Genomic DNA, 26,386 nt, shown 5'->3' on the forward strand with positions numbered 1-26,386 from the left:
TGATGTCCTGTATGTCACCCTCACTGCCATGGGTGGACCAGAACGTGATGTCGTCTGCCACGATAGCGTAGGTCTGTCGATGGCGTGATGGGCTCCACAAGGTAATTGACGGAGGACGTTTGGTCTAGAATGCGATATGGTCCGAGGTATTTCGAAACGAGTTTTGCGGAGCGGCCGGATGCGGTAGCGCGTACTCGAAGCCATACCAAAGAGCCAGGGGAAAAAGTTAGTGCCGAACCGTCGCCAGGTTGACGGGATTGCTGCTGCCACTGGTCCACGGTAGAAAAGAAGCGGGCAAGCTCGCGGCATTCTTCAGCATGTCGGGCAGCTTCGGCAGGGGTGTACATTCGGACTGGTCAAGTTTATACGGTAGAATGGTGTCGATCATATTTGATGGTTCTCGTCCGTATAGAAGAAAGGACGGAGAAAATCCAGTAGTAGCTCGTGCCGCAGAATTGTAAGCTTAGGTGACGAAAGGGAGAACTTGGTCCCAATTTGAATGATCAGAGGCGACGTACATTGATAGCATATCGCCAAGGGAACGGTTGAGGCACTCTGTCATGCCGTTCGTTTGCGGATGGTACGCTGTACTTGTGCGGTGCACGATTGGGCATTTGTCAAGTAGTGCCTTTAAAGCTTCGGCAAGGAAGGCACGGCCTCTATCACTTACGAGCTCGCGAGGGGCACCGTGGCGCAGAACGAAATGCCGCAACAGAAACGTTGCAACGTCACGTGCAGTCGGCAGTGCGGCTGTTTCGGCATATCTTGTCAGGTGGTCTATCGCAACGATAATCCAGCGGTTACCGGCTAGGGTTGATGCCAGCGGTCCGTATATGTCAATGCCAACACGGTCTAAGGGTCGACTAGGACAGGGAAGAGGTTGTGGATGGATATACTTGTGCGCAGTTAACTTTCGTCGTTGGCACTGAGCACACGAGCGACTGAACTTCCGCACGTAGTTATACATGCCGCGCCAAAAAAATAGGAGTCGAAGCCCAGCGTATGCCTTGAAGAGGCCTGCATGCGCGCACTGTGGGTCCGCGTGGAAAGCATCGCATATAACAGCACGGAGATGGCGGGGTATCACAAGAAGCCACTTGCGACCGTCGGAAAGGTAGTTGCGTCGATAAAGAAGGTGATCCCGAATGCAAAAGTTGGTAGCCTGGCGGCGGAGAGCACGAGACGGTGAAGAGGTGACATGATCAGAAAGCATGCCGATGAGGGCACTGATCCAGGGATCCTTCCATTGCTCCGCCGTTAGGTTGCGTAGGCCGGGTGATGCAAGTGCAGGCTCAAGGACCGGTGAGCGAGAAAGGGCGTCAGCGTCCGTGTGCTTGCGACCGGATCTGTACATAACGCGGATGTCGTACTCCTGAAGTTTGAGGGCCCAGCGAGCAAGTCGTCCATAGGGGTCCTTAAGAGTGGATAGCCAACAAAGGGCGTGGTGGTCAGTGACGACGTCAAATGCTTGACCATACAGGTAAGGGAGAAATTTACCAAGGGCCCAAATAATGGCTAAACACTCTTTCTCGGTAACCGAGTAGTTAGCCTCAGCTTTCGTCAGAGTTCGGCTCGCGTAGGCGACAGCATACTCATAAAACCCTGGTTTTCGTTGCGCGAGCACAGCGCCAAGTCCGACGCCGCTGGCATCAGTGTGAACCTCCGTCGGAGCGGCAGGATCGAAGTGGCGGAGGATGGGCGGCGAAGTTAGCAGATGGCGCAATTTGGTGAAGGCGTCGTCGCAGGCTTGGGACCAAGCGGAAAGGTCCTTGTCGCCGCTAAGAAGGTCCGTCAAAGGCGCACATATGGAGGCTAAATTTCGTATGAAGCGTCTGAAGTACGATGACAAGCCGACAAAACTGCGGAGCTCCTTTAGATTATTCGGTTTCGGAAATTCGGCGACTGTGCGAAATTGGTTGGGTCTGGAAGGATGCCGTCCCGCGATACGACGTGTCCAAGAATGGTGTGCTGGAGGGCGCCGAAACGGCACTTTTTTAGGTTGAGTTCAATTCCTGCGTCAGTGAGGCATGTGAGAACGCGCTCGAGACGACTTAAATGGGTGGTGAAATCTGCGGAAAAGACAACTATGTCGTCGAGATAGCATAAACATGTGTTCCACTTAAGGCCCCGTAAAATAGTGTCCATCATCCTAAGACGACTCGAAGGCGAAAGGCATCTTCTTCTTTTAGGTGCATAGCAATTTATGGGCATGGCTTGTCGTCCATCCACTGCCTTATGCCGCATGGTCACGCAGTGGTCAATACAGGCCTAAAACAAAGCTGACAATGCTCAAAACCAGCGAAAAATAAATTAATAAGATCTAAAATAATATAAACTGCAGAAGCAACCCAGAATTATTCGCAATAGTTTAACCAAGATCGCGGGAAAACGCTTCTGAAACATCAGGCTGATACCCGCACCGCGCAAGAAATGGCGCCACCACCTCAGCTAGCGCGCGATTGACGAGGCGTTGGCAAACGTCAAAGGAATCGCAGGGTTGCCCGTGCCACGCGCTCTCAGATTTCAATGTAGTGGGGCTACATTAAGCGCGAGATTTAGAACTACACCGGGGTATACGCAAGAACAATATTATGGCTCCATTAACCGCAGAATTGACCCTGGATTATAACAGAACGTTAAGCGCTGGATTTAGAGTACTTTTTTTTTCTGCACATCACCTTGTTTTGCGCTGTCTCTGGGATCGGTCCACCTTTGACCAGGCGAGAACGTCATGTGATGACGTCATCAAGTAATGCAACGTCATGTGACGTCATGACTACGTCACAAATCTTGGCGATCTGTGACCTCGTGTGGACGTCATCAAGTGGTGATGACTTTTTTTCATCACTTGTGTTGACACCCACAGTCAACTTTCGCATTTGATGAGGCATCTAAGGCTTTAGACTTAAAATGTCGTGATCGCTAGCGCACACTAAGCGTTTAGTTTTGAGAAGCCACAGCAAAATTTAGGCGACGGCCAGTAATACAAAGTGTGAAACTCATGACCATCGCACATTAACGCACTTCGAGGCCACTCTCTAAGTTCCCTGACGCTGAGGACGTAGAGAGGAAAACAGATGCATGTTGTTTGGCGTTGTAATCGCCGCCACATAGAGAGTTTTTTTTTTCCATCGGTGCATACATGACACTCGTACACGGACGCGTCTCGTTACTGCACAGCATTGGGCGCTTTCCACACCTGGCATACTGAACTGTTTCCGGTGTATCATTTAAGCTATGACGGGCTATTAGGAAGCGCTGAGCGACCTCACGGTGTTTGCACATACAAACAAACGAAACACGCCCCTCATCCTTCATAAAAAATAACAAATAAAGAATTTCTCGACACGATGGCAAGCGCGTTTTCATGGCAATAATGCCAATTTCGCTTTCCCTGAAAGTTTTGCGAAACAAGTGCGCATGTTGTGGAATAGGGAGGTCAATAATACGCCCGTGGCGCCCTCGGAAATCAAGGATGTTTCTATCGTTACGGCGACTGTCGTCAATGGGAACAGCGAAATTTCGTACATGTGGTACTGTTTCAATGACAGGCGATCGATAAGCGAAACGAAACGATATACAGCCGGTGAGCGTCTCGATGTCTGTATCATAGAGTACATCCGCAATTGAGGACGCAGGAATTCAAGGCGGAAACAGGACAGGTATCAGGACGAACTCGATGCGCGCAAATCCGACCTCCACGGTTTCTTTCGTTTACTTCCTTGTTCAATAATTACTTCAAAACATTCACAACAGACTCGTGGTATTTAAGGTCGCTGGCAGATCATCGAAAGTACCCAACTGATCTCGTATACTGGGACGCTGTCTCGACCCGACCACGACCTCACCAACCATGTCTGGCATTGCGCTCCTTCTATGGTTCCTAGTATCAGCAGGCATTGTCGAATGCAGCAGTAAGACCTTTTTACACTCAGTGCGTTTGTCTCATTTGCCTCAGTTCACTTAATTTTACCATTTTTGCGTCGTTTCTAAGGCCTGCTGTATTCCGGATACGTAATAATCCGTCGTTATAACATATTTACGGGCTTTACTGAACTTATGTTTAGGGTGGTACTTAGGAACATTTTGTTTTCTTTATTTTTGATAAAGCTTGTCGACCAGAACTGCTTGGAACTTTTAATTATGTCGAGCTAATTTGCGTAAAGTGGCGTGCCCGTATTTTGTAACGAAATATGTTACAGTTTTTCACCACCTTGCGCTGATTTTTCGGAAGATCGATTCCTTCTTTTTCCTTTATTAATATCAGCCACTGAAGTCGTTTTCTACTTTTCCGCGGTAATACTGGAGTGGCATTACCGTTAAAACGTTGTATGTATACCTCTTAAACTGCCCTCGTGTTCAATATGCCTTTAAGCACGTCTTCCTCAAACGTAAGGCTAGTTGCTTAAGAACAGCATTGAAAACTGGGCTAGTTGTTAACGTATCATAACGGGTATAAGCAAAACAGCGCGAAATGAAGGAGGACTAAGAAAGAGGCGACACAACACGCGCCGTGTCTTTCATCTGAAGACTTTATTGAAAGAACACCTTAAAATATAATTACCTGCGCATGCTCTTACAAAGCACAAAAAAAAACAACTCATGACGACACACTTGGTTAGAGACAAGTAAACTGATCTTAACACTGGACTGTCAACAGTTACAGTAGTTTAAAAAGAAAATGTCCCTATCCTGGAGGGCGATTGAGGGCTGACTAACGCAGTTACGACCTGCCTTCTGTATTCTGCAAGCCTCGAAAATTTGACGCGTCAATTGGCCGTGCTGGCGGAAGAGAATATTTGTCCGAGAAAATTCTGCGGTGCACCCGCAATTTCGGCCATGCATTGCCAAGTGCACCAAGTTAACATTGCTCTTAGGAGTGCACTTAAGTGGGGCTGGATGGTACACGATTAAGACGGGGACAGCGCTGGACACGGGACGGTGAAAGAACGACAGCCGAGGGTGGCAGACGAGGGTTCAGCGCCCTCTTCTGTCGTTCTCTCACCGTCCCGTGTCCAGTGCTGCTTGCTCCCGTCTTTGCCACTCGGGGCATTGTGATGCTCTCTGAGGCGCGTGTTTACACATCACCCCGATTGACCTGTGTAGACACTTCCAAACGTGAGGGGGAGGCTGTACACGACATTAATGGCACATGGCGCAAAAACATTCGTATGCTTAAAATAGGACATGGATCTCTCACCATTGGGCCTTTTTCTGCACGTTTTCGCACCACTGAGCATACATTGCCTACTTTATTCTTGGCTGCCAAAACCACATCAAGCCGTGCTTAGTTGCCTAAGCATAAACTTTTAAAAGCCCCTTGTACAACCGTCGCTACAAAGGTGTCGGCTGTGTCGATACTCTATTGTTACTATGGTGTTCGCTGGAAATAACGAATAGCGCCGACTGCGCACTCGTGCGTTAGGCATTCGTTCGAGCCATACGTGTGTTGAGGTGTACATACATGCACTGTGTGCTGGCTGCAGCTTTCAATTTAAAATGTCGCACTACCCATGGTGAGGAACGGTAACGAGCAGCAATCTCCGAGGAAGCTCGCGCACAAAGTGGGTTTCGCTATTAGGGTAAGGTGGGGCAAAATGTGACGCGGGGCAAAACGCGACATTTTGACTTTGCCGCCCTGTATAGCTAATACAAAAAGTACCTTTTCTTTGTTTCTCTATTTCAGCGATAGGTGGCCGTAGTTTTCGACATTTTATGTGTAAAAGTTGATGATTGCTCACAGCGTTCGCGCAGGAAAAATTGCGCGGCTGATGTCAGTGCGTTCGTCACCCGCCAAAAAGGGGCGAAATTCTGCTCGGCCAGATTTTCGGATCCGTGCATGAAGCTACTGTCGCATCAATACAACAATGTAATTATTGATGTTGTTACTTTATACTACTAGGTACATGCCACCAAAAGTTTAGTTCATTTGGTGCCGTGGGCCAAAGGGGAAATTTTTTGACTTCGGGCATGTGAGAGGGGCAAAACGCGACAAAAAGGCATTCAACTGCCTTAGAGAGTGTCTTATTAAGTGAACCACTTATTTGTGCTTATTATATATAATATTTTTTGTTAAGGATGGTGCGGACGTACAAGAGAATATCATCTAGAGTTTTCTGGGAGGAAAACGACATGAAAAAACACTGAATGCTTTTCAGGAGTTTCGTAGCAGCACAGCGCCGGGTTCTGTGTGCATTCAATGCGTGGAGTGCAAAGACTGGGCGCATGAAGAGTGCGTGGCGGCTCATGGAGTCAACTTGAAGTGCCTCTACTGCAGGAACTGAAAGGATAAAATTTTTTCACGCTGTCTCGTGTTGCCTCACACAGCGTCTCGTTTTGCCCCGCAGGTTGGGGCAAAATGAGACATGTGGTGCACTTTTTGTTTCTTTTTAAAATAATATTTTGAACCGTCACAGCATGGCCATATTTATGTAGCACATACCTTGTACTCATAAGAAAGTTCCTGTGTTGCCATTTTATGGTAACGAATGAAATAAAAAAGATGTTCACTATTTTCAAATTTTTGTCGCGTTTTGCCCCGCCTTACCCTAACTGTTCAGTGGTTGAGAAAAATCAAGGTACGTACAGTCGGCGTCATAAGTTTAGAGACTACTAGGTCTGAGAAAACCTTCAATTTCTCAGCAATTTGTGACTGTGTTGGATCTAACTGCACAGTACGTGTTGTAAGCATGTTTTAGAACGGGTCGGAAACATAAATTCAAGGCTGCCTTCCAAAGCAGCCGGAATATTTAGCTCTTTCGTACGTCACGTGGTCCTTAAACCCTTGACGCTGACCGCATGTTTAAAATTTTCGCTGGGAAAAAGAGCAGGGAATTGATTGGTACAACCGAAGTCATTGCAGCCGTAGGTAATAGCGCATTATAGAAACAGATGTCTGTATGTTATAGAAGGTGGAAAAAAGAGATAGGCAGCTGTACTGCAACAGATCAAGCAACACCTGGTTATAACTAAGAGAGAAGAGGCAACATGGCTCTATGTCGGCAGTGCTTATCCATAGGGCCCCAATGGAGATCATTGCCGTCATCATCATCGCGTAAAAGGGCTTTATTGAAGCAGCGGCTCCGTTTTGTGTACTTCTTCGCGCTAGTAAAATATTGCCTCTCTGCTCAAGTCCCAGGTAACCCAGCCATTCCGCTAACTACGTTTCGTTTTTAGAGGCCAGATACGCGCGGAAAAGCCCTCTGAGGTTGTCAAGGAATCGTCGCCTTAAAAAACTTCGCACTTTATACCTTTCTTTTTTTTTCTTTTGCAGCTGACTGCGTAGACGCCACCCTGCCGAATCCAATTAACCTGGAAGAGGTACGTACTCCAGGTTTATGTTGTGCGTCCTTATAGGATCAAGAAAAATTTTCTCCTTTTCTCTCTGAAAGATAGTAGTTTCGTTGTGTGGTGACGAATTATTTATTTTAAGAGGGGCAATTCGAACACTTCTTAGCGCGTGATCATTAATAATAAAATTATCTCTCTTTCACAATTGTTTCATATTCTTTATTATCAGGTTAAAACACGCGACGCCGTAGCCACAGTCCAGTCGCTGGCGCTAGTATTTTGATATTTCTCTTACTCTTCTCGACTGAAGAGCACTTAGGTACCATTGATATCTTTGCACAAAGTATGATATCCATGTCGCATCCAAACTACGTCACATGCCGGCTTCTAACCGTCAATGTGATTTTTTATTTAATTTTGCAGGTAGATATATACACGCGCTCATACAAACACACGCACGAACCTAAATTGAGGGTGACGAACCCCCCCCCCCCCCTCCTCCCGGAAAACATTTCTGGCTACGCTACTGGTTTAAACTGCTTTGCACTCCGTGCACTCTCTCACAACCACACGGCACTTCGGCCAATTCGCGGTAAACAGTTATAGCCCGTAAATCATTTAGTACTCCGCGCACTCAGTAGAATGTTTTATGACGGCGCAACTGCTTCCCCATAGAAAGCCACTCGTTTTTCTCTTCGTTGTGATCTAATCACTGAGGTAATAATTGAATGAAGATTGCCTTCATGGCCCGAAATTACTGCTCTCGATCATAACTGTACCATATCCCAGTCATTTCTTTCTTTTTTTTTTCGTATAAATGGACTAACGTTAACTGATGGGTCCTCTATGTATAGCATGCTTCTACTAACTGCTGCATTGTGTGTTGAAGATTGATACTTATTAATCATTTCCAGTGCCTTGGAACGTCTCTGGATATCTGTGAGGGAACTGAGGTAAGTCCCTATCAGCCATCTTATTTGGCACAGTGGCCTTATCTCAATGTTGTAATTACGTTATGTTTACATTATTTCTTACGTGACATCCACAGCTGTGGGTTAACCTACGATGAAATAGTTATATTTTTTTTCTTGTTAATGCTGATTCACTAGTCATTGTTTAATTACTGAAGTCCTAAACAACCGCAAGCAAGCTATTTCCTGCAAGCGACGAAATGTCATGACACATGGGTGACCTGGAAGAGCGTGAATCTCGCACGTACGTACGTACGTACGTACATACATACATACATACATACATACATACATACATACATACATACATACATACATACATACTGTTAAGACGTTTATTGACGGCGAGATTGACGGCGACGATGTACAACGACGGAGCGCAGACTCGCAGACTCTCACGAGCACGAGCACGAGGGGCGTGCTCTCCGAGAATAGGCGAAGAGGGTGACCCACTAGGAGGCGCTTGAGAGGACGACCCATTAGAGCGTTCCAATGCTTCTCTACAATTACCCCCGGTACGAAAAGGGAGCCGCCTGGCGACCTAAGAGCTGGTCACTATGAGCGGGTCATGGTAGGGCTTGAGGCGCTCCACGTTGACAATGTCGCGCCCTCGACGGCGCATGTCCGAAGATGGTTCAATAGGTTCAATCATGTAGTTGACCGGGGATGTGCGTTCGACAACACGGTAGGGGCCTTCGTATTTGGGTAGTAGTTTGAAAGAGAGGCCAGTTGCAGTGGTAGGAACCGAGAGCCATACGAGCGCTCCAGGGAGGAACGTGGCTGCAGAAGTGTTGGTGGCACTGCGAATGCTCTTCTGCCGCTCTTGGTCCTGCGTAGTAAAGGTCCTGGCGAGCTCGCGACACTCCTCAGCAAGTCTGGCTGTGGCAGAAATAGGCGCACACTCCGATCGATCCGGCGTGTATGGAAGGATTGTGTCGATTGTGTGCGACGGGTGCCTGCTGTACAATAAGAAAAAGGGTGAGAAACCAGTGGTGCTTTGAGGGGCGGTATTGTAGGCGTAGGTGACGAAAGGCAGAATCGAATCCCAATTTGTGTGATCGGCGGCGACGTACATCGATAGCATGTCGCCGAGCGTGCGGTTGAAGCGTTCGGCGAGGCCATTCGTCTGCGGGTGGTAAGCAGTAGTTTTGCGGTGAACAACGTTGCACTCTTTGAGGATGGCTTCGACGACTTCCGACAGGAAGACACGGCCTCGATCGCTGAGCAGCTCCTGGGGTGGACCGTGACGCAGCATGAACCGGTGGAGCAGGAAGGAGGCTACATCGCGCGCTGTAGCCGCTGGGAGGGCGGCAGTTTCGGCGTATCGCGTAAGGTGGTCTACAGCGACGATGGCCCAGCGGTTACCAGCCGATGTCAGAGGAAGTGGCCCATACAAATCGATGCCAACGCGCCCAAACGGCCGGTCAGGGCAAGGTAAAGGCTGTAGACCTGCTGGTGACTGGTTTGTTGAAGCTTTGCGGCGCTGACAATCGATGCAGGAGCGAACGAACTTCTGCACGTAGCGGTACATCCCTCGCCAAAAGTACCGTTGGCGAATGCGGTGGTATGTTTTCGATACCCCAGAGTGCGCACACTGCGGATCAGCGTGGAACGATTCGCATATGTCAGAACGGAGACTGCGGGGTATTACTAGTAGCCACTGGCGGCTGTCAGCGTTGTAATTGCGTCGGTGAAGGAGGTCGTCGCGAATGGCGAAATGATGGGCTTGACGACGCAACGCGCGAGTGGATGGTGTTGCCGATGGATCAGTGAGCAAGTCTATCAGTGAAGCGATCCACTGATCCTTGCGCTGTTCGGTAGCGATGGTGTGAATGTCGATGGAAGAAACGGAATTGTGAGACATTGAGCTGTGGGTATTGTCGTCAGGCAAGGGGGAGCGCGAGAGTGCGTCGGCGTCAGCATGCTGCCGTCCGTTGCGGTACAGCACGCGGATGTCGTAGTCCTGTAGGCGAAGTGCCCAGCGGGCGAGGCGGCCTGATGGATCCTTCAATGATGATAGCCAGCATAGTTGCATGGTGGTCGGTGATGACATGAAATGGGCGACCATACAAATAAGGTCGGAACTTCGTAAGGGCCCAGATAATCGCCAGGCATTCCTTTTCGGTGACGGTGTAATTGGTCTCGGCTTTGGTAAGCGTACGACTTGCATATGCCACGACATATTCAGGGAACCCTGGCTTCCGCTGCGCAAGGACAGCGCCAAGGCCAACACCGCTGGCGTCTGTGTGTACCTCTGTAGGAGCCGTAGGGTCGTAGTGGCGTAGTATGGGAGGCGACGTCAACAAACGACGGAGCGTCGCGAAAGCTTCGTCGCACTCGGACGACCACGAATTGAGCGGCCCATTACTTCCGAGGAGCTTCGTCAGCGGCGATATGATAGTCGCGAAGTTTCGAATGAAGCGCCGAAAGTAGGAACACAGTCCTACGAAACTGCGCAGTTCCTTGACGGACGTAGGTTTGGGGAACTCGGTCACGGCCCGAAGCTTGGTTGGATCGGGGAGAATACCGTCCTTGGACACGACGTAACCGAGTATTGTCAGCTGCCGTGCTGCAAATCGGCACTTCTTTAGATTCAGTTGCAGACCGGCCTCGCTCAAACGCGTCAAAACATGCCGCAGGCGTTGAAGGTGCGTGGAGAAGTCCGGAGCGAAAACAACGACGTCGTCGAGGTAGCATAAGCACGTGTGCCATTTCAGGTTGCGCAGAACGGTTTCCATCATGCGCTCAAAGGTGGCGGGCGCATTACACAGCCCAAACGGCATGACGTTGAATTCGTACAAGCCGTCGGGCGTGACAAAGGCGGTCTTCGGTCGAGCGTCATCAGCCATAGGTACTTGCCAGTACCCTGAGCGCAAATCAAGAGATGAAAAGAATTCTGCGCCTTGCAGGCTGTCAATCGCGTCGTCTATTCGCGGTAGTGGATACACGTCCTTGCGAGTGATCTTGTTAAGTCGTCGGTAATCCACACAGAACCGCACAGAACCGTCCTTCTTCGCCACAAGAACGACAGGAGACGCCCAGGGGCTGTTAGAAGGTCGAATAACATCGCGGCGAAGCATCTCGTCGACTTGCTCGTTGATTACACGGCGTTCTGTGGGAGATACGCGATATGGACGTTGCCGCAGTGGCGGCTGGGTGCCAGTGTCGATGCGATGCGTAACGGCGGACGTGCGGCCGAGAGAAGTTTGAGCGACATCGAAAGAAGAGCGAAATTCTTCCAACAGGCCCAGAAGCTGGGAACGCTGGACTGGCGTAAGGTTGTCAGCAATGGAGGAACCAAATACATCAGCGGGTGATGAACCAGACGTGGAAACAGCACCGAGCGTACTGGAACTGTGGCAGTGCATTTCATCTGGTTCGTCCATAACTTGTGCGTCTTCGAGGGGTTCCACGCTACCGAGACATTCCCCTTGCACCAACGTGACACTGTACGGGAATGGATTGATAACAAAAATAGAGGTGCTGCCCTGAGTGACTTGCACGGTCGCGAAAGGCACCAGCAAGCCTTTCCTCGTGCAAACAGGGTCCGATGGCGAGAGGAGTGCAACGGTGTCGGAAAGACTTGCGCAGTAGACTGCCACCGTCGTTGACGAGTTTGCAGGCACCTTGGTGTCGTCTTTGACATGTACCTTGCCCGCAGCCGATGGATTGTCTGCCGGCGTCCAATCAGGGAACGGTGAGAGCTCTATTTCGGCTGGTGCGCAATGAATGACGGCGTCGTGGAGGGAGAGAAAATCCCATCCTTGGATAACGTCGTGAGAGCAGGCAGGAATTATGATCAATTCGACGGCGTACAGAGCATCCTGAATAATGACGCGGGCGGTGCACACCGCTGTAGGGTGAATACTTTGGGCGCTGGCTGTACGGAGGGAGAGACCAGAAAGTGGCGTCGTCACTTTTCGCAGTAATCGGCTAAGTTTGGCGTCCATGACGGATACGGCGGCTCCAGTGTCGATAAGGGCAGATGCGCGAACACCGTCCACAAACACGTCTATCACGTTCGATGGGCTTCGCTGAGGGCTTTCGCAGTTCGATAGCGTCGCAGCCCTTGCCTCTTGGACTGCGACGACTAGTTTTCCTGGTCACGTGAGACCGGACGTGGCCGCATAGGCGACAGTGAGCGACGTCGTGGAGACGGTGACCGGCGGGTAGATGTTGCGGCGCGGGACGTCGGTGACATAGGCGGCGCTTGGTCATAATAAGGTTGGCTTGACTGGCTGGGCAGGGCTGATGCGACCCGAGGCGGCTCCATGCGATTGCAGTAGCGTGCGACGTGACCGGCGCAACCGCACGCGAAGCAGATGGGGCGGTTGTCGGAAGTGCGCCAGCGGTTCGCGGGTCGCATCCATGTCGCAGAACGGGACGGACGAGACGGCTGCTGATATGAGGGCATTGTGGGCAGGTGTCGGGGCCTGGGGACGACGTCGACGTACGTAGGCGGCACAGCCGCGTCGAAGGCCTGGGGTCCGACGACGGCTTCGGCGTAACTTCGCGGTGCAGCCACAGGAATCGCTGGGGGCGGCCTGGCTACGGCTTGCGCGTAGCTTAGTGGCGCATGCACTGGAGGCGGCTGGTGGTATTCAGGAATGACCTCTGCGATTTCCTGCTGAATCGCTCGGCGGAGAGGAGGCAGGAGGGTAGTGGGCGGCTGGTCAACACGCTGCGGTGGAGCGAAAGCCAGTAGAGAGATCTGGCGGGCAATTTCCTCACGCACGAACAACTTGATTTCGGCGAGCAAGGTGGAGTGGTCGGAAATGGCCGACAAGCCCGCGAGATCAGCATCGCGTGATGGCGGTCGACGGGTCATCAAGCGCTGCCGGCGCAGCTCCTCGTAGCTTTGGCACAGCGTGATGACCTCTGCCACTGTGCGAGGGTTTTTGGCCAGCAGCATGGTGAAGGCATCGTCGTCGATGCCTTTCATAACATTCCTGATTCTGTCAGACTCCGGCATGCTCGCGTCGGCTTTTTTGCACAAGTCAAGGATGTCTTCAATGTAGCTCGTGAACGATTCACCGGCCTGTTGTGCCCGTTCACGCAACCGCTGTTCGGCTTGCAGCTTACGGACGGCAGGGCGGCCAAACACGTCGACGATGGCGGTCTTGAAATCGGACCACGTCGGGAAGTCGGATGCATGGTTGTTGTACCACATGCCTGCCACACCCGCGAGGTAGAAAACTAAGTTGCTCAGCTTGCCCGCTTCGTCCCATTTATTGGGAACACTCACCCGCTCGTAAATCGCGAGCCAGTCCTCCACGTCGGTGCCATCCGCACCGGTGAAGATAGGAGGGTCACGGATGCGGGGGACACCGGGACAAGCGGTCGGAGCAGGAGGCGGCGTTTGCTGAGCGGCGTCTTGCGGCATGGTAGATGGCACGGTACGGGATCGAAGCTCCAGGGGCATCGAATGGAGACCGAAGTTGTGGTGACGGTACAGCACTCTCCACCACTTTGTTAAGACGTTTCTTGACGGCGAGATTGACGGCGACGATGTACAACGACGGAGCGCAGACTCGCAGACTCTCACGAGCACGAGCACGAGGGGCGTGCTCTCCGAGAATAGGCGAAGAGGGTGACCCACTAGGAGGCGCTTGAGAGGACGACCCATTAGAGCGTTCCAATGCTTCTCTACAATACATACATACATACATACATACATACATACATACATACATACATACATACATACATACATACATGCATGCATGCATGCATGCATGCATACATACATACATACATACATACATACATGCATGCATGCATGCATGCATGCACGCACGCACGCATACATACATACATACATACATACATACATACATACATACATACATACATACATACATACATACATACATACATACATACATACATACATACATACATACATACATACATACATACATACATACATACATACATACATACATGCATACATACATGCATACATACATGCATACATACATACATCGTTACTCTTACTTCATACGCACCCTCAAATCATGGACGTAAGGCTGGCTCTTCTATATCCAATCCCCATCTGAGACATCTACAGCAAAACATTGGTCATATTTAAAATGTATACTCGAGAGAGTGTTACATTCTCCTGTCATTAATCACGAACGCAGCCCGAATTATCGGGCATTAATAAGGAAAGCACCGGACGATGTGTCAAGTAAATCTCGCGATCCGCACTATGCCGCTGCTGCTCATTAGAACAACCAAAAGTACCAACCTTGACATGGCAGAAATTAAGCGAATATGGAGGCTTGAAGAGATGAGAAATCGTAGAGAAAAAGTCCGACGTTTCGACGAGAGGACTTGTATTCGTCAGGGCAGCAACGCTACAGTTGGTACCCTGACGAAGACAAGTCCTCTCGTCGAAACGTCGCACTAACGTACATTCGCTGTGCAACGATGTCTCATCACATGTACTCTTAGAGGTTCATGATCGCGCAAGGAAGTGATCATATGTTCCCGAGTCAACTTTGAGAAAATAAAACAAATAAACCACTCGTTAATAACGAAGAAACACGGGCTAGCTGTATTTTCTGCTGCATTGTCTGTCATCCTCGTCATCATCAGCCTGTCTACGCCCACTGCAGGGCAAAGGCCTCTCCCATGTTCCGCCAAAGAACCTGGTCCTCTGCTTTCTGCTACCACATTATACCCGCAAACTTCTTAATCTCATCTGCCCACTTAACTTTCTGTCTCCCCCTCGCGCTTTTGCCTTCGCTTGGAATCCAGTCTGTTACTCTTAATGACTAGCGGTTATTTTGCCTACTCGCTACATGCCATGCCCTTCATTTTGTGTGACATATAGATACCATTGCCAAAAATTTGAAGGAAGGAGGGTAGGCATGTTCTCTGAATAAAATTTGCCAGTTGAAATCTAGAGCTCTCTCCTGTCCCACACCTTACTTTTTCGTTTCACTTTTCCGCGTTAGTAGTAATATGTCACAGACAACCACTTTCTATTCTCCTATCATGTGCGGTAATTATTAAGAGCCGGTTAAACACCTCGTAATAACGGAAGAGTTTAACAAGACGATGCTGTCATCGCTTATTCAAAAGCAAATTGACATATTTCGGCTATAACCTAGAAAATAATTGCTCGCGTTAACTTCTGGGAATCCTCGGATTCTTGGTTAATTGATGTTCTTGCTCTCTTGCTCCTCCTTGGCATGCAGCAAGAGGTCGTTGAAGCTGTTGTCACTGTGGTCGAGGTAAGTGTACCTTTCAGTTGTCGCTCATTTCGATACAACAACGCCTACGGGACATACTACGGCAATTGCGCCGCCCACGAACGTCCCCGCACAGTCTATTCGCCGCCAGGCTTGGCACGTTCCTACCTGTGGAGTAGCTACCGTCGCACGTTCCGACCGTTGGCACGTTCCTACCGATTTAGTAGCTGCCGTCGCGACTATGCGTCACGTGATCGCACACGTGAACTTATCCTAGACGGACGGCGCCAACGCTGCCATTGGGTGCACCCGTCACGAGCGCAATGTACAGCTGCAGCAGAAGCTGCGGTTCGCACTGCGGAGGCACAAGCAGAGCATTAATTGTTTACGCTGGTATAATACAAGGTCATCTACTCACAAGAAAGAAAATAACGAAACTAATTAGTTTCTATCCTCGGCGTGCCTGCAGAACGAAATGTTTAAAGGCCGATGATGTGTTACAGGAAGAGCGTACCACGCAATGTAGAAGAAGCCCCATATTCAACAGTAAAAACTGTTACTAAACAGCAAAAGTTCTCGATAATTCAGAAATGAGTACCGTTGTTAGAGCGAAAGCCTTAAGCAGATATATTGGCTATCTCCTCCGCGAGACTCGCGCGAGACTTTGCTAGACTTCAAGATCTCGCAAGATTTCCTAAGGTCTCGCAATGTCTCGCCGCCACCCCACGTGACCTTGTCCGACTGTGACGCCATCACACGACATCATTGTTTGGTGGTCAAAGGCGGGTGATGCACGGAGGCAGCGCAAGGCTACGTTAGGTGTAGACTGATTTTTTTTAGGGGAGGGGTGGCAATTAATACAGTCGACTGTGCAAAAAAAAAAAAGAAAAGGGGGAGACGGCTTTCACCTTCCAGTCCTCTTAGGCGCCTGCATCAGGGACCGTGAGAATTTCTCGAAGCCAGGTCACAGAGCATGAGAGCAATGTCATGCAAGAAAATTTGACTCTTACGAGTATACATGTATGCCATGTTGAAATGAACTTTAAAGCTTATAATAAAGGTTCATGGACATGCTTATTACTTAAAATCGGAAGTATAGAGAGCTGTACATACACAGAAGGATGTGCCACTGCTTAATCGCCGTCGGCAGCACCTTCTGCGCACGTAAAAATGAGTAAAAACACGAAGTAAAAACAAAGCAAATGACAGAGAGGGACACGTCGGAAAGTGCAAGGTTTGTCCTTGAAGAAGAATGTCGACTTGAGTAGAGTGGCTAACTGAGCAGAGTGACATTTTTTTTTTCAATCAATCAACTTTTATTTCTCACAGAGAAATATGGGGGTGACGGAAAAAAAGCCGCAGTGGCACGGGGATGGCACGGGGACATGGCACGGGGATGAAGGTAGGAGATTCGGGAGATAAATACGACAGACTAAAAGGGGGCCTCCATTGTGAGCTCGTGCTAATGCATTGTGCTAATGCATTGTGCTAATGCATTGTGCTAATGCATTGTGCTAGTGCATTGTGCAAGAACATTCTAAGAAGAGTGTGCCTACTACTTTTTCTGGTGGGTCGTGAGTCGCCACATGTGTAACTCTCTTTGAGGATATACGATAACTCTATTTTGGAAAGTGGCGCCTTCCACAACTGTCATTCCAACAGCATTCCAAAACAGTGTTGTATGTATCGCAAGTCTGTACTCCCAAACAGAGTAGCTGGTGCTCGTTTTGTTTCGTAGAGTGAGCGTAATGATAAACAGTGCAAAATCTAGGCTTAAGAGAATACTAACATTTTCTTTGCGATCACCTTTCTAAATGGATTGTAGTTTGTTTGGTCTAGCTTCCTGCAACACAGCTCGTGGTGTCGCAGTGGTGGAACTTGAGCTTCACTATATTGCTGCATTTGCCGCCCTTTCAAGAAAACCACACAAGTACTCATAGATAGTTCATGATAGTTCAAGCTCAAAAAGCAAGCGATAACTATCATATTTGTCGACAAGGTGTACGGGGTCAGCGCAGATAACGGGACGAATATAAATAATTCAATTTAAACTTCTCATAGCTTCCAACAGTGTATCGTGCAATTCCTTTTTTGTGTGTGTCACATATATCTTTTGTTTTCTCTTTTCTTTTTTTTCTGCTATTTTTTAACATAGTGCGTGGCTTCTAGGCTGGTGGATATAAGCCCCATAGGCGCACTGGCTGCTTTGATTGATCTCGTCGGACTGGTGGTTGGCAGCCTCGGTGTCCTCGGCTCCGGTAAGTTTCGCGTTTGGCAAATATCAGCGCGTTTAACTGATTGCTCCGAAAGAAACATCAAAGCAAACACAGAAACAGAAAAAGTGGCTCACATTTCAGTCCCTGAATTGAGACTGAGTGAACAGAAGTTTGTACAGCTTTGATGTACAGCTTTGATGTAGGATATGGGCCGGGCACGTAGCACGTCGGCAGGATAACCGGTGGTCATTAAGGGTAACTGACTGGATTCCAAGAGATGGCAAACGCGTGAGGGGGAGACAGAAAATTAGGTGGGTAGATGAGATTAAGAAGTTTGCAGGTATTACGTGGCAGCAGAAACCGGGTTGATTGGCGGAACATGGGAGAGGCCTTTGCCCTGCAGTGGGCGTAGACAGGCTGATGATGATGATGATGATGATGATGATGATGATGATGATGTAGCGCGAAAGCACATGTACACGAGATGGCACATAAAGATACCGCACAGCGCTACTAGCAACAACATGTTTATTTTCAAAACCAGACTGCTTATATACCACTATCGCCAGGCAGACAGTTGAAAACGTGGGATCATTCATAGACATGCGCGAAGAAAGTCACTCTACCTAAGCGAAATCATGACTAATATATTCCGTACAAAAACGTGTAGTTTTTACACTTTTGAAACATGGAATGTATTCTGATGGTATTTTTATTTGCCATTTCGTGCTTTCTTTTTTAGTTATTCATTTCTTATTTACTTTATGCTTCTTATTGCTGTTCATATCTATCAGTAATTATTGGACATCGTAGCCCGTAACATAATGTGGGTGGAAAACTTATACAAGGACAATGTCCTCAAAGGATGAGTCAACCCCGAGAGAATTACTGCTGTTCTACAGAACTGGCCGATAGGCCGGCGTTGGACTCCCGTTAAGTGAAGTCGATCACCTCTTGTGTGCACATCCTAAATACAACCTCAAGAGCTCCTCTAGCTAGGCAACTTCATACCGCCTGAGGTCCCCACAGCTTTGTGAGTAAAGAAGTGCTTCGACCATGGCCGACATATTCCACTCTCTACTAAGGCTAATCGCTCACCGATGAGTTCTTCACGTACACCAGCGCCAGGGACCGTCTGTAGTTCTGATGCGCAACGTGCCGTTTGTACGCAAAGCTCACTGTTTCTAAGGCTTTTCATCCGTGCATCTGCAGGGTGTGTCAACTATAGGCAGCAAGATTTTAAAAAATATAGAGGAACGGCGTTACTTGAAGCAAACCTATTCCCAGTACACCGGAGGAGCCAGTACAATTTTTTCATTAAGGAGATTAAATCGATTATTCATAATTATATTTCTAACTCGACAAGTACTCACCTAACTATCAAAATGTCAAAGAGGCATATGTACGCATGTTCAAATGACATCTAACTGCGCTATTTTCAAAAACGTAATAATTTCATCCTCATTTTCCCGGCTCATAACGAAAGCCCGCGAAATCAGAAAAATGACACGTGACTAGACTGCAGCGCGCCCGAGGAAGCGGCGCCTTCAAACAGGCTCACTGTGAGGTAGCCGGTATGAAGGGCAAAAAATGCAAAAAGGAAAAAAATTGAGGCAACTATGAACTCGAAGGTTTTTGATTCAGCGGCGCTGGTGGGCTTGCCCTGCTCCTCTCCCTCCTCAGCATTACTTCCCTTGCTATGCCTTCTTTCTCTCTCTCTCACTCTCTCTATTTATTTCTCTCTCTGTGCTTCTCTTTCTTTCTGTCTCTTTATCACTACCTCTTCCTCGTTCGCTCGTCCATAACAACGCAATCATATATGGTTCTCATAAATGCTTGTTCTGCCACCGTGCCTGGATAGCCGAGTGGGTACGACGCTCGTTATCGGACCGTGGTCACCCGGGTTCGACTCCAGCCGCGCCAAGAAATTTCATTTTGTTTCATTTATTTATTCTCCTCCTCCTCTCCACTTCTCATCTCCTACTCTTTTCCTTCCTCCCGTCCACTTCGCCGAGCATAGTTTTCGCTTAACGCTCACCTCCCTCCTCCTTCCCGGCTCCTTGCCTCAGCACTCCTCGTTTTACTAGGCTTTACTCTCTCCCACCCCAAACTCCAACCCTCCTTCCCCACCGCTTTCCATCCCTCTCTTGCGCACCGCTCTCTCCCTCCACTGTCTTCACCTTCCCTCGCTCCTGCTGTGCTCGGTAGCGGGGCTTTCCCAATTCCTGTGGTGCATACCAACACTTTCTAGACGGTATAGACCTTCTAGAGGGTGTTGCGCATACCTGCCCGAGTTTTCGCGAACACCTCCGCGGGGGATTGGCAAGCTTAAATAGTCCCGCTGTTAAATATTGGATCGCCTATCTGCCGCTCCCCGGCGGAAGAAACGCGTCGCTTTAGTCTTACAGAGTCGGCTGTAATCAAAACTGCGGCCCTACCGCGTTATCAGTAACAACAGTCGGCCATGAGAGAGAGAGATAATAAAACGAGAGAAAGGCAGGGAGGTTAACCAGAATTGTAGCATCCGGTTTGCTACCCTACACTAAGGGGATGGGGAAAGGGAAAGAAAGATAGAAAGGAAAGCGGAGAGAAGAGGAGGCGCGCGATAAAATAAATATAAACAAACGGAAGATGTAGAACGGGAGTACTAAAGCCTATTCAATAGGCCACTGGCACGCAAAAAGTTCAGCAAGTCGGCCATGAGATATAGACAATGATAGTGGCGTACAATCGAGCGGAAGGAATACCTGCAAAAATGCGACTCATGTGTCGACGCTCGTCCTGGGCCCTCACAAAAGTGCGGAACGCTGTCTCTGGCAGCGGACAACTGTAAAGCGGTTGCTTGCAGTAAGCTTATTTGAGGGCGCTGCTTTCTTTTGCGAATGGGAGCGTAACCGTTTCTCTTAGGCTCTTACAGACCACCACAATCGATGTCTGGCCTTTCTACACGTAGTCTACCCCGACGTATATCGCGACGACGCCTGCCTGTCCTGCGGGCAGACCTCCATTCTAGCACGCATGCTCTGGAAGTGCGGGTCGAGATGCACCAAGTTAAGCAAGGAGGAGTGGGGTTCGTTTCTACGGAAGGAAACACCGGCTGTCCGGCGGGCCCGCGACCGGGCCCGTAGGCTAGACCTGCCAGTCTCGACGTGGGACTACCCGGATGTGCGACCATTCCGCGTCCTCGCCGGACCTCCGATAAAGTTGTCACTCACTCACCTGTATATTTCATATTTCGCGGGCTTTCTTTATCAGCGAGAGAAAAATGAGCACGCAGTTAGTACGTTATTCAAAATTACGCAGTTAGATGTCCTTTGAACATGCCTACATAAGCCTCATTGACATTTTGATAATTAGGTGAGTACTTGTGGAGTTACAAATATAGTTATGACTAATTAATCAAACCTTATTAAAGAATATATTGGAAGCGGCTACTCCAGTGTACAGGAAACAATATGTACCAGGCTTCGTGTAACACTGTTCGACTTTTTAAAATCATGCTGCGTTATAATTCGGACACCCTGTGTACGATTGCCACCGCCATAATTAAATGTTTCTTTTTTGCGGATGTCCAGAACTCGACTCAGTCACTAACATACTGACGCCCCTCTGTGCCGTGGTCGACGTGCCTGGATGCATCTCGATGCTCTCCGGAAGCGACACTTGCTACAGGCCGATTCCAGTGTCCCTTCCAGGATACCTGGATATTGGAGGGGTAGGTGTGGTGTTCTTCCGATAGCTCATGTTCAGTAATATTGACCTCTTATGTAGGCTTCACCACAGAAAACATCGCTAAAGGTGACTCAAACTACCGCTGTGCGGCGGACGACTTTGTGCAGTGATACAGCTTCCGTTTGTACGAGCTGACTATAGCCTTGTACTAATGGTAACACGATAGTCTTACAATATGTAATTTTTTATAACCGATGATATCATACCGGCCCACTTTTTGGCCAACAGTGTTTTGACTTCGTGAAGTTGGGAAGGTGAGATAGCGTATAGGAATGACTGATTGGGCGAGTTGGTGATACATGACACTTAAAATACGAGCGCGCAACTTAAACAGAGACTTCGAAAGACAAGGACAAGCGCATAATGCGCTTGTCCTTGTCTTCCGAAGTTCCTCTTTAAGCTACGCGCTCATATTTTAAGCAAATAGGAAGCTTGAAATTAAGCACGGAAACAAGAATGATTTGCGAGTGCAAAGTGAATTTGGCACGCTCGTAGTAAGTTTACCCTGTGATCTCAATTTGTTCAAGGCGCATCTACAAGATACTTGTTCTTGGTTTCAAAGTATAAGTTTTGAAAACGCTATAGCAATTCCTAACAGTCACGTGAATATTTCTTTCATTTGGATGTTTGAATGGGTGTTTGATGGTGCCGTGTGCTGACGATACCCACGTTGATGTTTCCAGTGCCTTGACAACGCTGTGGATGTGTGTGAAGCCGGCGAGGTTGCTACGGTAAGCTGCTTCTCCCCTTCGCACCGGAAGTGCACCGACGCCTAATTGAATTAGACAGACCTTAAAACACCCATTAACTTTCCTCTAGAATTTTTTTTACGCACGTCTGCTTCTTTTTTCGTCGCTTTGTTCTATCTTCCTATAAGGGTAAGGCTATAAAAGCATAAATTTCAATTCCGGTTAACTTTCTTGTCTTTCCCTCACTTGTATCTTTCTCTGTTTCATCCCAATTCACATTGCGGAGCACACGTACACGTGAATAGATAGATAGATAGATAGATAGATAGATAGATAGATAGATAGATAGATAGATAGATAGATAGATAGATAGATAGATAGATAGATAGATAGATAGATAGATAGATAGATAGATAGATAGATAGATAGATAGATAGATAGATAGATAGATAGATAGATAGATAGATAGATAGATAGATAGATAGATTCTGGGGTTTAGCGTCCCGAGACCACGATATGGTTATGACAGACGCCGTAGGGGAGGGCTCCGGAAATTTCGACCGCCTAGGGTTCTGTAACGTGCACCTAAATCGAAGTACACGGGCCTCCAACATTTTCGCCTTCATCGAAAATGCAGCCGCCGCGGCCGGAATTCGATCCCGCGGCCTTCGGGTCAGCAGTTGATCGCCATAACCACTAGACCACCGCGGCGGGGCGTAGATTGATATATAGATTAAGCCGTGCTGAATATCGCGCGAAAAAGAACGAATTTCAAATATTTCTGTACAGATTTACTCCGTGACGACAGGCAGTGGTGTAATCTCGTGGGAAGGAGTGTATTGCTGTGGTGTGGCTCTGCTCAGTGGTGTCATATAATATAGGGTGTGCAGTATCTAACTATTTTTTCTTTGCTCTTCTTAGGATGAAGCTCTTATGAAACTAGTGAATGCGATAGTGGTGAGTACATTACGAGAAAAAAAATCTTCCAGAAATATAAGCTGCAGTAGAGAGAAAAATCCTGGCCACTTACGCCAGAGTCACCTGCTTGTAAATAGTAAATTGTGTAATAGTATTAAAAGTCGGGCTAGTTGGTTCGGTAACATGTTTGGGTACAGCGCGAGAACGATGAAGACGGAGTAATACAGAAGAGACACGGACGAGTGCTGACTCGCAACTGAAAAGATTTATATGAAGAACACATGGACGCAATAACGATAAAACGTATCAACATTGCGCAGAAGTGTTAACAATGAATAGAAAAAGTAACATGGCGTATCACCTAACTCAGCACGTGTGTCGTTATATCACCAGTGTTATATCATGTTATATCACCTTTATATCGCAGTGTATCGCCTAACTCAGCCCGTGTGTAAGGCGTGCGGCTCGATGCCATACAGATGACTCAAAGACGAACTTCACCAAAGTTCCTCTTCGTCGCATGCGGTTCCTTAACGTGCGCCTAAATCCGCCCGTTAAGTGCACACGGGTATACTTGTACTTCGTCCCCATCGAAACCCTGCCGCCATGGCCGAGGGTCGTGACACCTTACCTAAGCTAGCTGACACGGCGGGTGACAAAGCTACTGCCTCCTTTCTACAATATACCAAGTTGGGTTTCAGTGACGTGACTGATTGGGCTTGGTTACTGTCGCGTAGCTCTCAACGCTCATGGCCGTACTATATATGAGCCTTTGGCTATGGTACTCATCAGGACACACGACCTATTGTAGGAACTACGTTACTTAAGTTACTTTGACATGCTGAAGTGTCGACAGCAGTTGAGCTGGTTGGTACATTTCACTGCTAATACGGTAAATCGCTAGGGCGACGGGACAACAGCAAACAAAGGCTTGTGTGTTCTTGCCCCGGGGTGCTATTCTGGACATTGTCAATTTCCGCCATGTTGTTGAATTCCGCCATTGGTCAAGTCTGATTGGCCCGGAAGAATTCTACGGCCTCTCCGATTGGCTTAAAATGCCGCCATTACGGAATTTCGACAAGATGGCGGAATTTGACGGTGTCCAGAATAGCACCCCCTGTCGCCTGGCGCCTTTTCTTATTAACTCTGACATGATCTGTCGATGGCAGTGCTACCTCCTATTACTTATTCTCTTTCGGTCGCCTTGACACCACGCATGGTTGGTCTTAGTCAACGAAGTGCTAATGTACATTTGGTCCACATTTACCTTACTTCAAGTTATGTTTCCCTTTCATTCAGTGTAATTCACATCATTATTTGATTCACTTGCATATGTTTGCTACTTTATTTCAAGTTAATTACCATTTGACTTATCCTTAATGAAGCCTAATGTACATATGAGTCGCCTTTATTTCACTTCAATTTACATGAATTCACCTTTAATTAAAATTTGATTTACCTTCTGCACTAAGTGTCGCTTTAAATCGCTTGGTACACCTTCATTAAATTAAGTCCCTCCCCGTTCCCTTCGAAGATTTCGGCACCTCACCTGGTGAGATGCAGGGGTCGGCCAACCTGTATTTTGGTATTGTTCATGCCCACGCCGCTGGACACCGGATTTTTTCATAAGCCATATAAGGCTTTCGCCATTATAACAAGTAACTTCACCCCTCGACCCGCAGTGCCTGGTTGGAGAGCTGATGGACGCAGACGCTGGCAGCGAGATCGCGACTGCCTTGTCCTGCACAGTCGTCACTTTGGTGGAGAGCGCAGCCTCCAGCGGGGGTCTGTTGACTCAAGCCACATTGGGTACTCTCACATCCGTCATTGGCACCACCATCACGTGTAAGTAGACCCCGCTGCATATTAACACTATCGATAACGAACGGCGTGCCGGTCATTCGTTTCTCAGTGTCGTATTTATCCACAGCGCGCTACGTACGTTGATCGTGCTAATGAAATACCGACAGACTCGAATATCAACCGTGGCCAATAGGGCCGTTTAACCGCGTCAGTTTACCGTACTGGAAGTACGGAAATACCGTACTGTCGTGGTCAGCACGTAGCTTTTTTTTTTTAGCTTGTAAAGCCTCTGTTAGTATTTTCGATCATCTCATGGCGTTACCGTGCGCTTTGAGCAACTCACGTGGCTATAAGTTAAAAGAAAAAGAAGCTACGTGCCGACCATGACGGTAAGGTATTTCCGCACTTAACACACCGTAAACTGACACAGTTAAAACACTCTAATTACGGTTTTGTAACTTAATTTACCCGCAACCTAAGTGAAACGCAAGCCAACGCCAAGTTTAATGTAGGTCGGTGATTGGTGCTCTAAGCAGCATGCTCAAAAAACGTATTTCGAATCGACGGTGGCTAATCTGGCTAGCTCGAACCCAAGCTATTCCAAGACTCTTTGGCAGAACGCAAGGATACATTTCGTAAGAATGTGTTACGAAGGAACGTTATATGTTGTATAAAGCTTGTTATTTGTATACCTATCCCTAGGAAACTATAAACAAACTAGACTTTGTACTGTTTGCTGCCCTACACGTGGGGAGGGGAAAGGGGGTAAGGAAGAGAATGTACGGGCTTACATGATTCACTATTCACACACGTAGTGCAGCGTAGCTACCGCAGACGGGCACTTTTTTGCCAAGCTTCGTGCTGAACAAAGAGGCAGGGTTAGCAGCTGGGTGTTCTGCGAAGCAATTGCCGAACGCCACTAGTGTAGTCTGTGAGTGCATACTTTCTCCCCCTTGTATAATACTCTAACAAAAGAGTAAGAGAAAGGTGAATGAATCTTTAGTGTCCACACTATTCGTTTCCTGAAAGGCACACGCGCATGGTTTTCCTTTAATTGCATTAATTATAACAGGACCAACTTAAGTCTACATTGTAGCGCTAGAACCTTCCACAAAAGCGTGATTCTTTCACGTAGTGGCTCGTTTTCGGCCTCGTATTGCATCGGCAGATGAAGACCGAACTTATACATACATACATAAGCTCAACATTCTCAAAAGCCCATTCTAATATGCACTTTCTTTGCAGGTTAATGGGCAAAACGTGCGGAGCGGACCACACTGTGCGGCTGCAGAAGTTCTAATATCTATAATGGAACCCGCAATGTCAATATTCATAATCGTGGCTGATGAACAGTCTAGCTATAAGGCACCTTTGTATTCTCTTACAGCGCTCATGTTACCGCTGCACTGCACAACATTTTATCTGGAAGGAGTTGCTTTATACCAACAATCATATAGCGTTAGCGAACATGTCTTCAAGAAAAGTCAAGCGCCATGTGTACAACTGCCCGAAATAAATGTACTGCATGCCAACAGCCTGTTCGCTCATATGGTTCTTACCGTATCGCA

At 48.1% G+C, this 26,386-nt stretch overlaps 1 protein-coding gene across 1 annotated transcript; it reads left to right on the forward strand.

Moving 5' to 3' along the window:
- Positions 1 to 3,786: 3,786 nt before the first annotated feature.
- LOC119399613 (uncharacterized) lies at positions 3,787 to 26,352 on the forward strand. Its single transcript, XM_037666416.1, has 10 exons — positions 3,787 to 3,914; positions 7,274 to 7,320; positions 8,205 to 8,243; positions 15,467 to 15,502; positions 17,616 to 17,718; positions 21,252 to 21,391; positions 22,092 to 22,139; positions 23,019 to 23,054; positions 24,698 to 24,860; positions 26,064 to 26,352. The coding sequence occupies exons 1-10, from the start codon at positions 3,854 to 3,856 to the stop codon at positions 26,066 to 26,068; spliced, it is 678 nt and encodes a 225-aa protein (XP_037522344.1). The 5' UTR covers positions 3,787 to 3,853; the 3' UTR covers positions 26,069 to 26,352.
- Positions 26,353 to 26,386: the final 34 nt, after the last annotated feature.

This window comes from Rhipicephalus sanguineus, chromosome 7 (assembly GCF_013339695.2).
Source record: "Rhipicephalus sanguineus isolate Rsan-2018 chromosome 7, BIME_Rsan_1.4, whole genome shotgun sequence".
In the NCBI taxonomy this organism is placed as follows: Eukaryota; Metazoa; Arthropoda; class Arachnida; order Ixodida; family Ixodidae; genus Rhipicephalus; species Rhipicephalus sanguineus.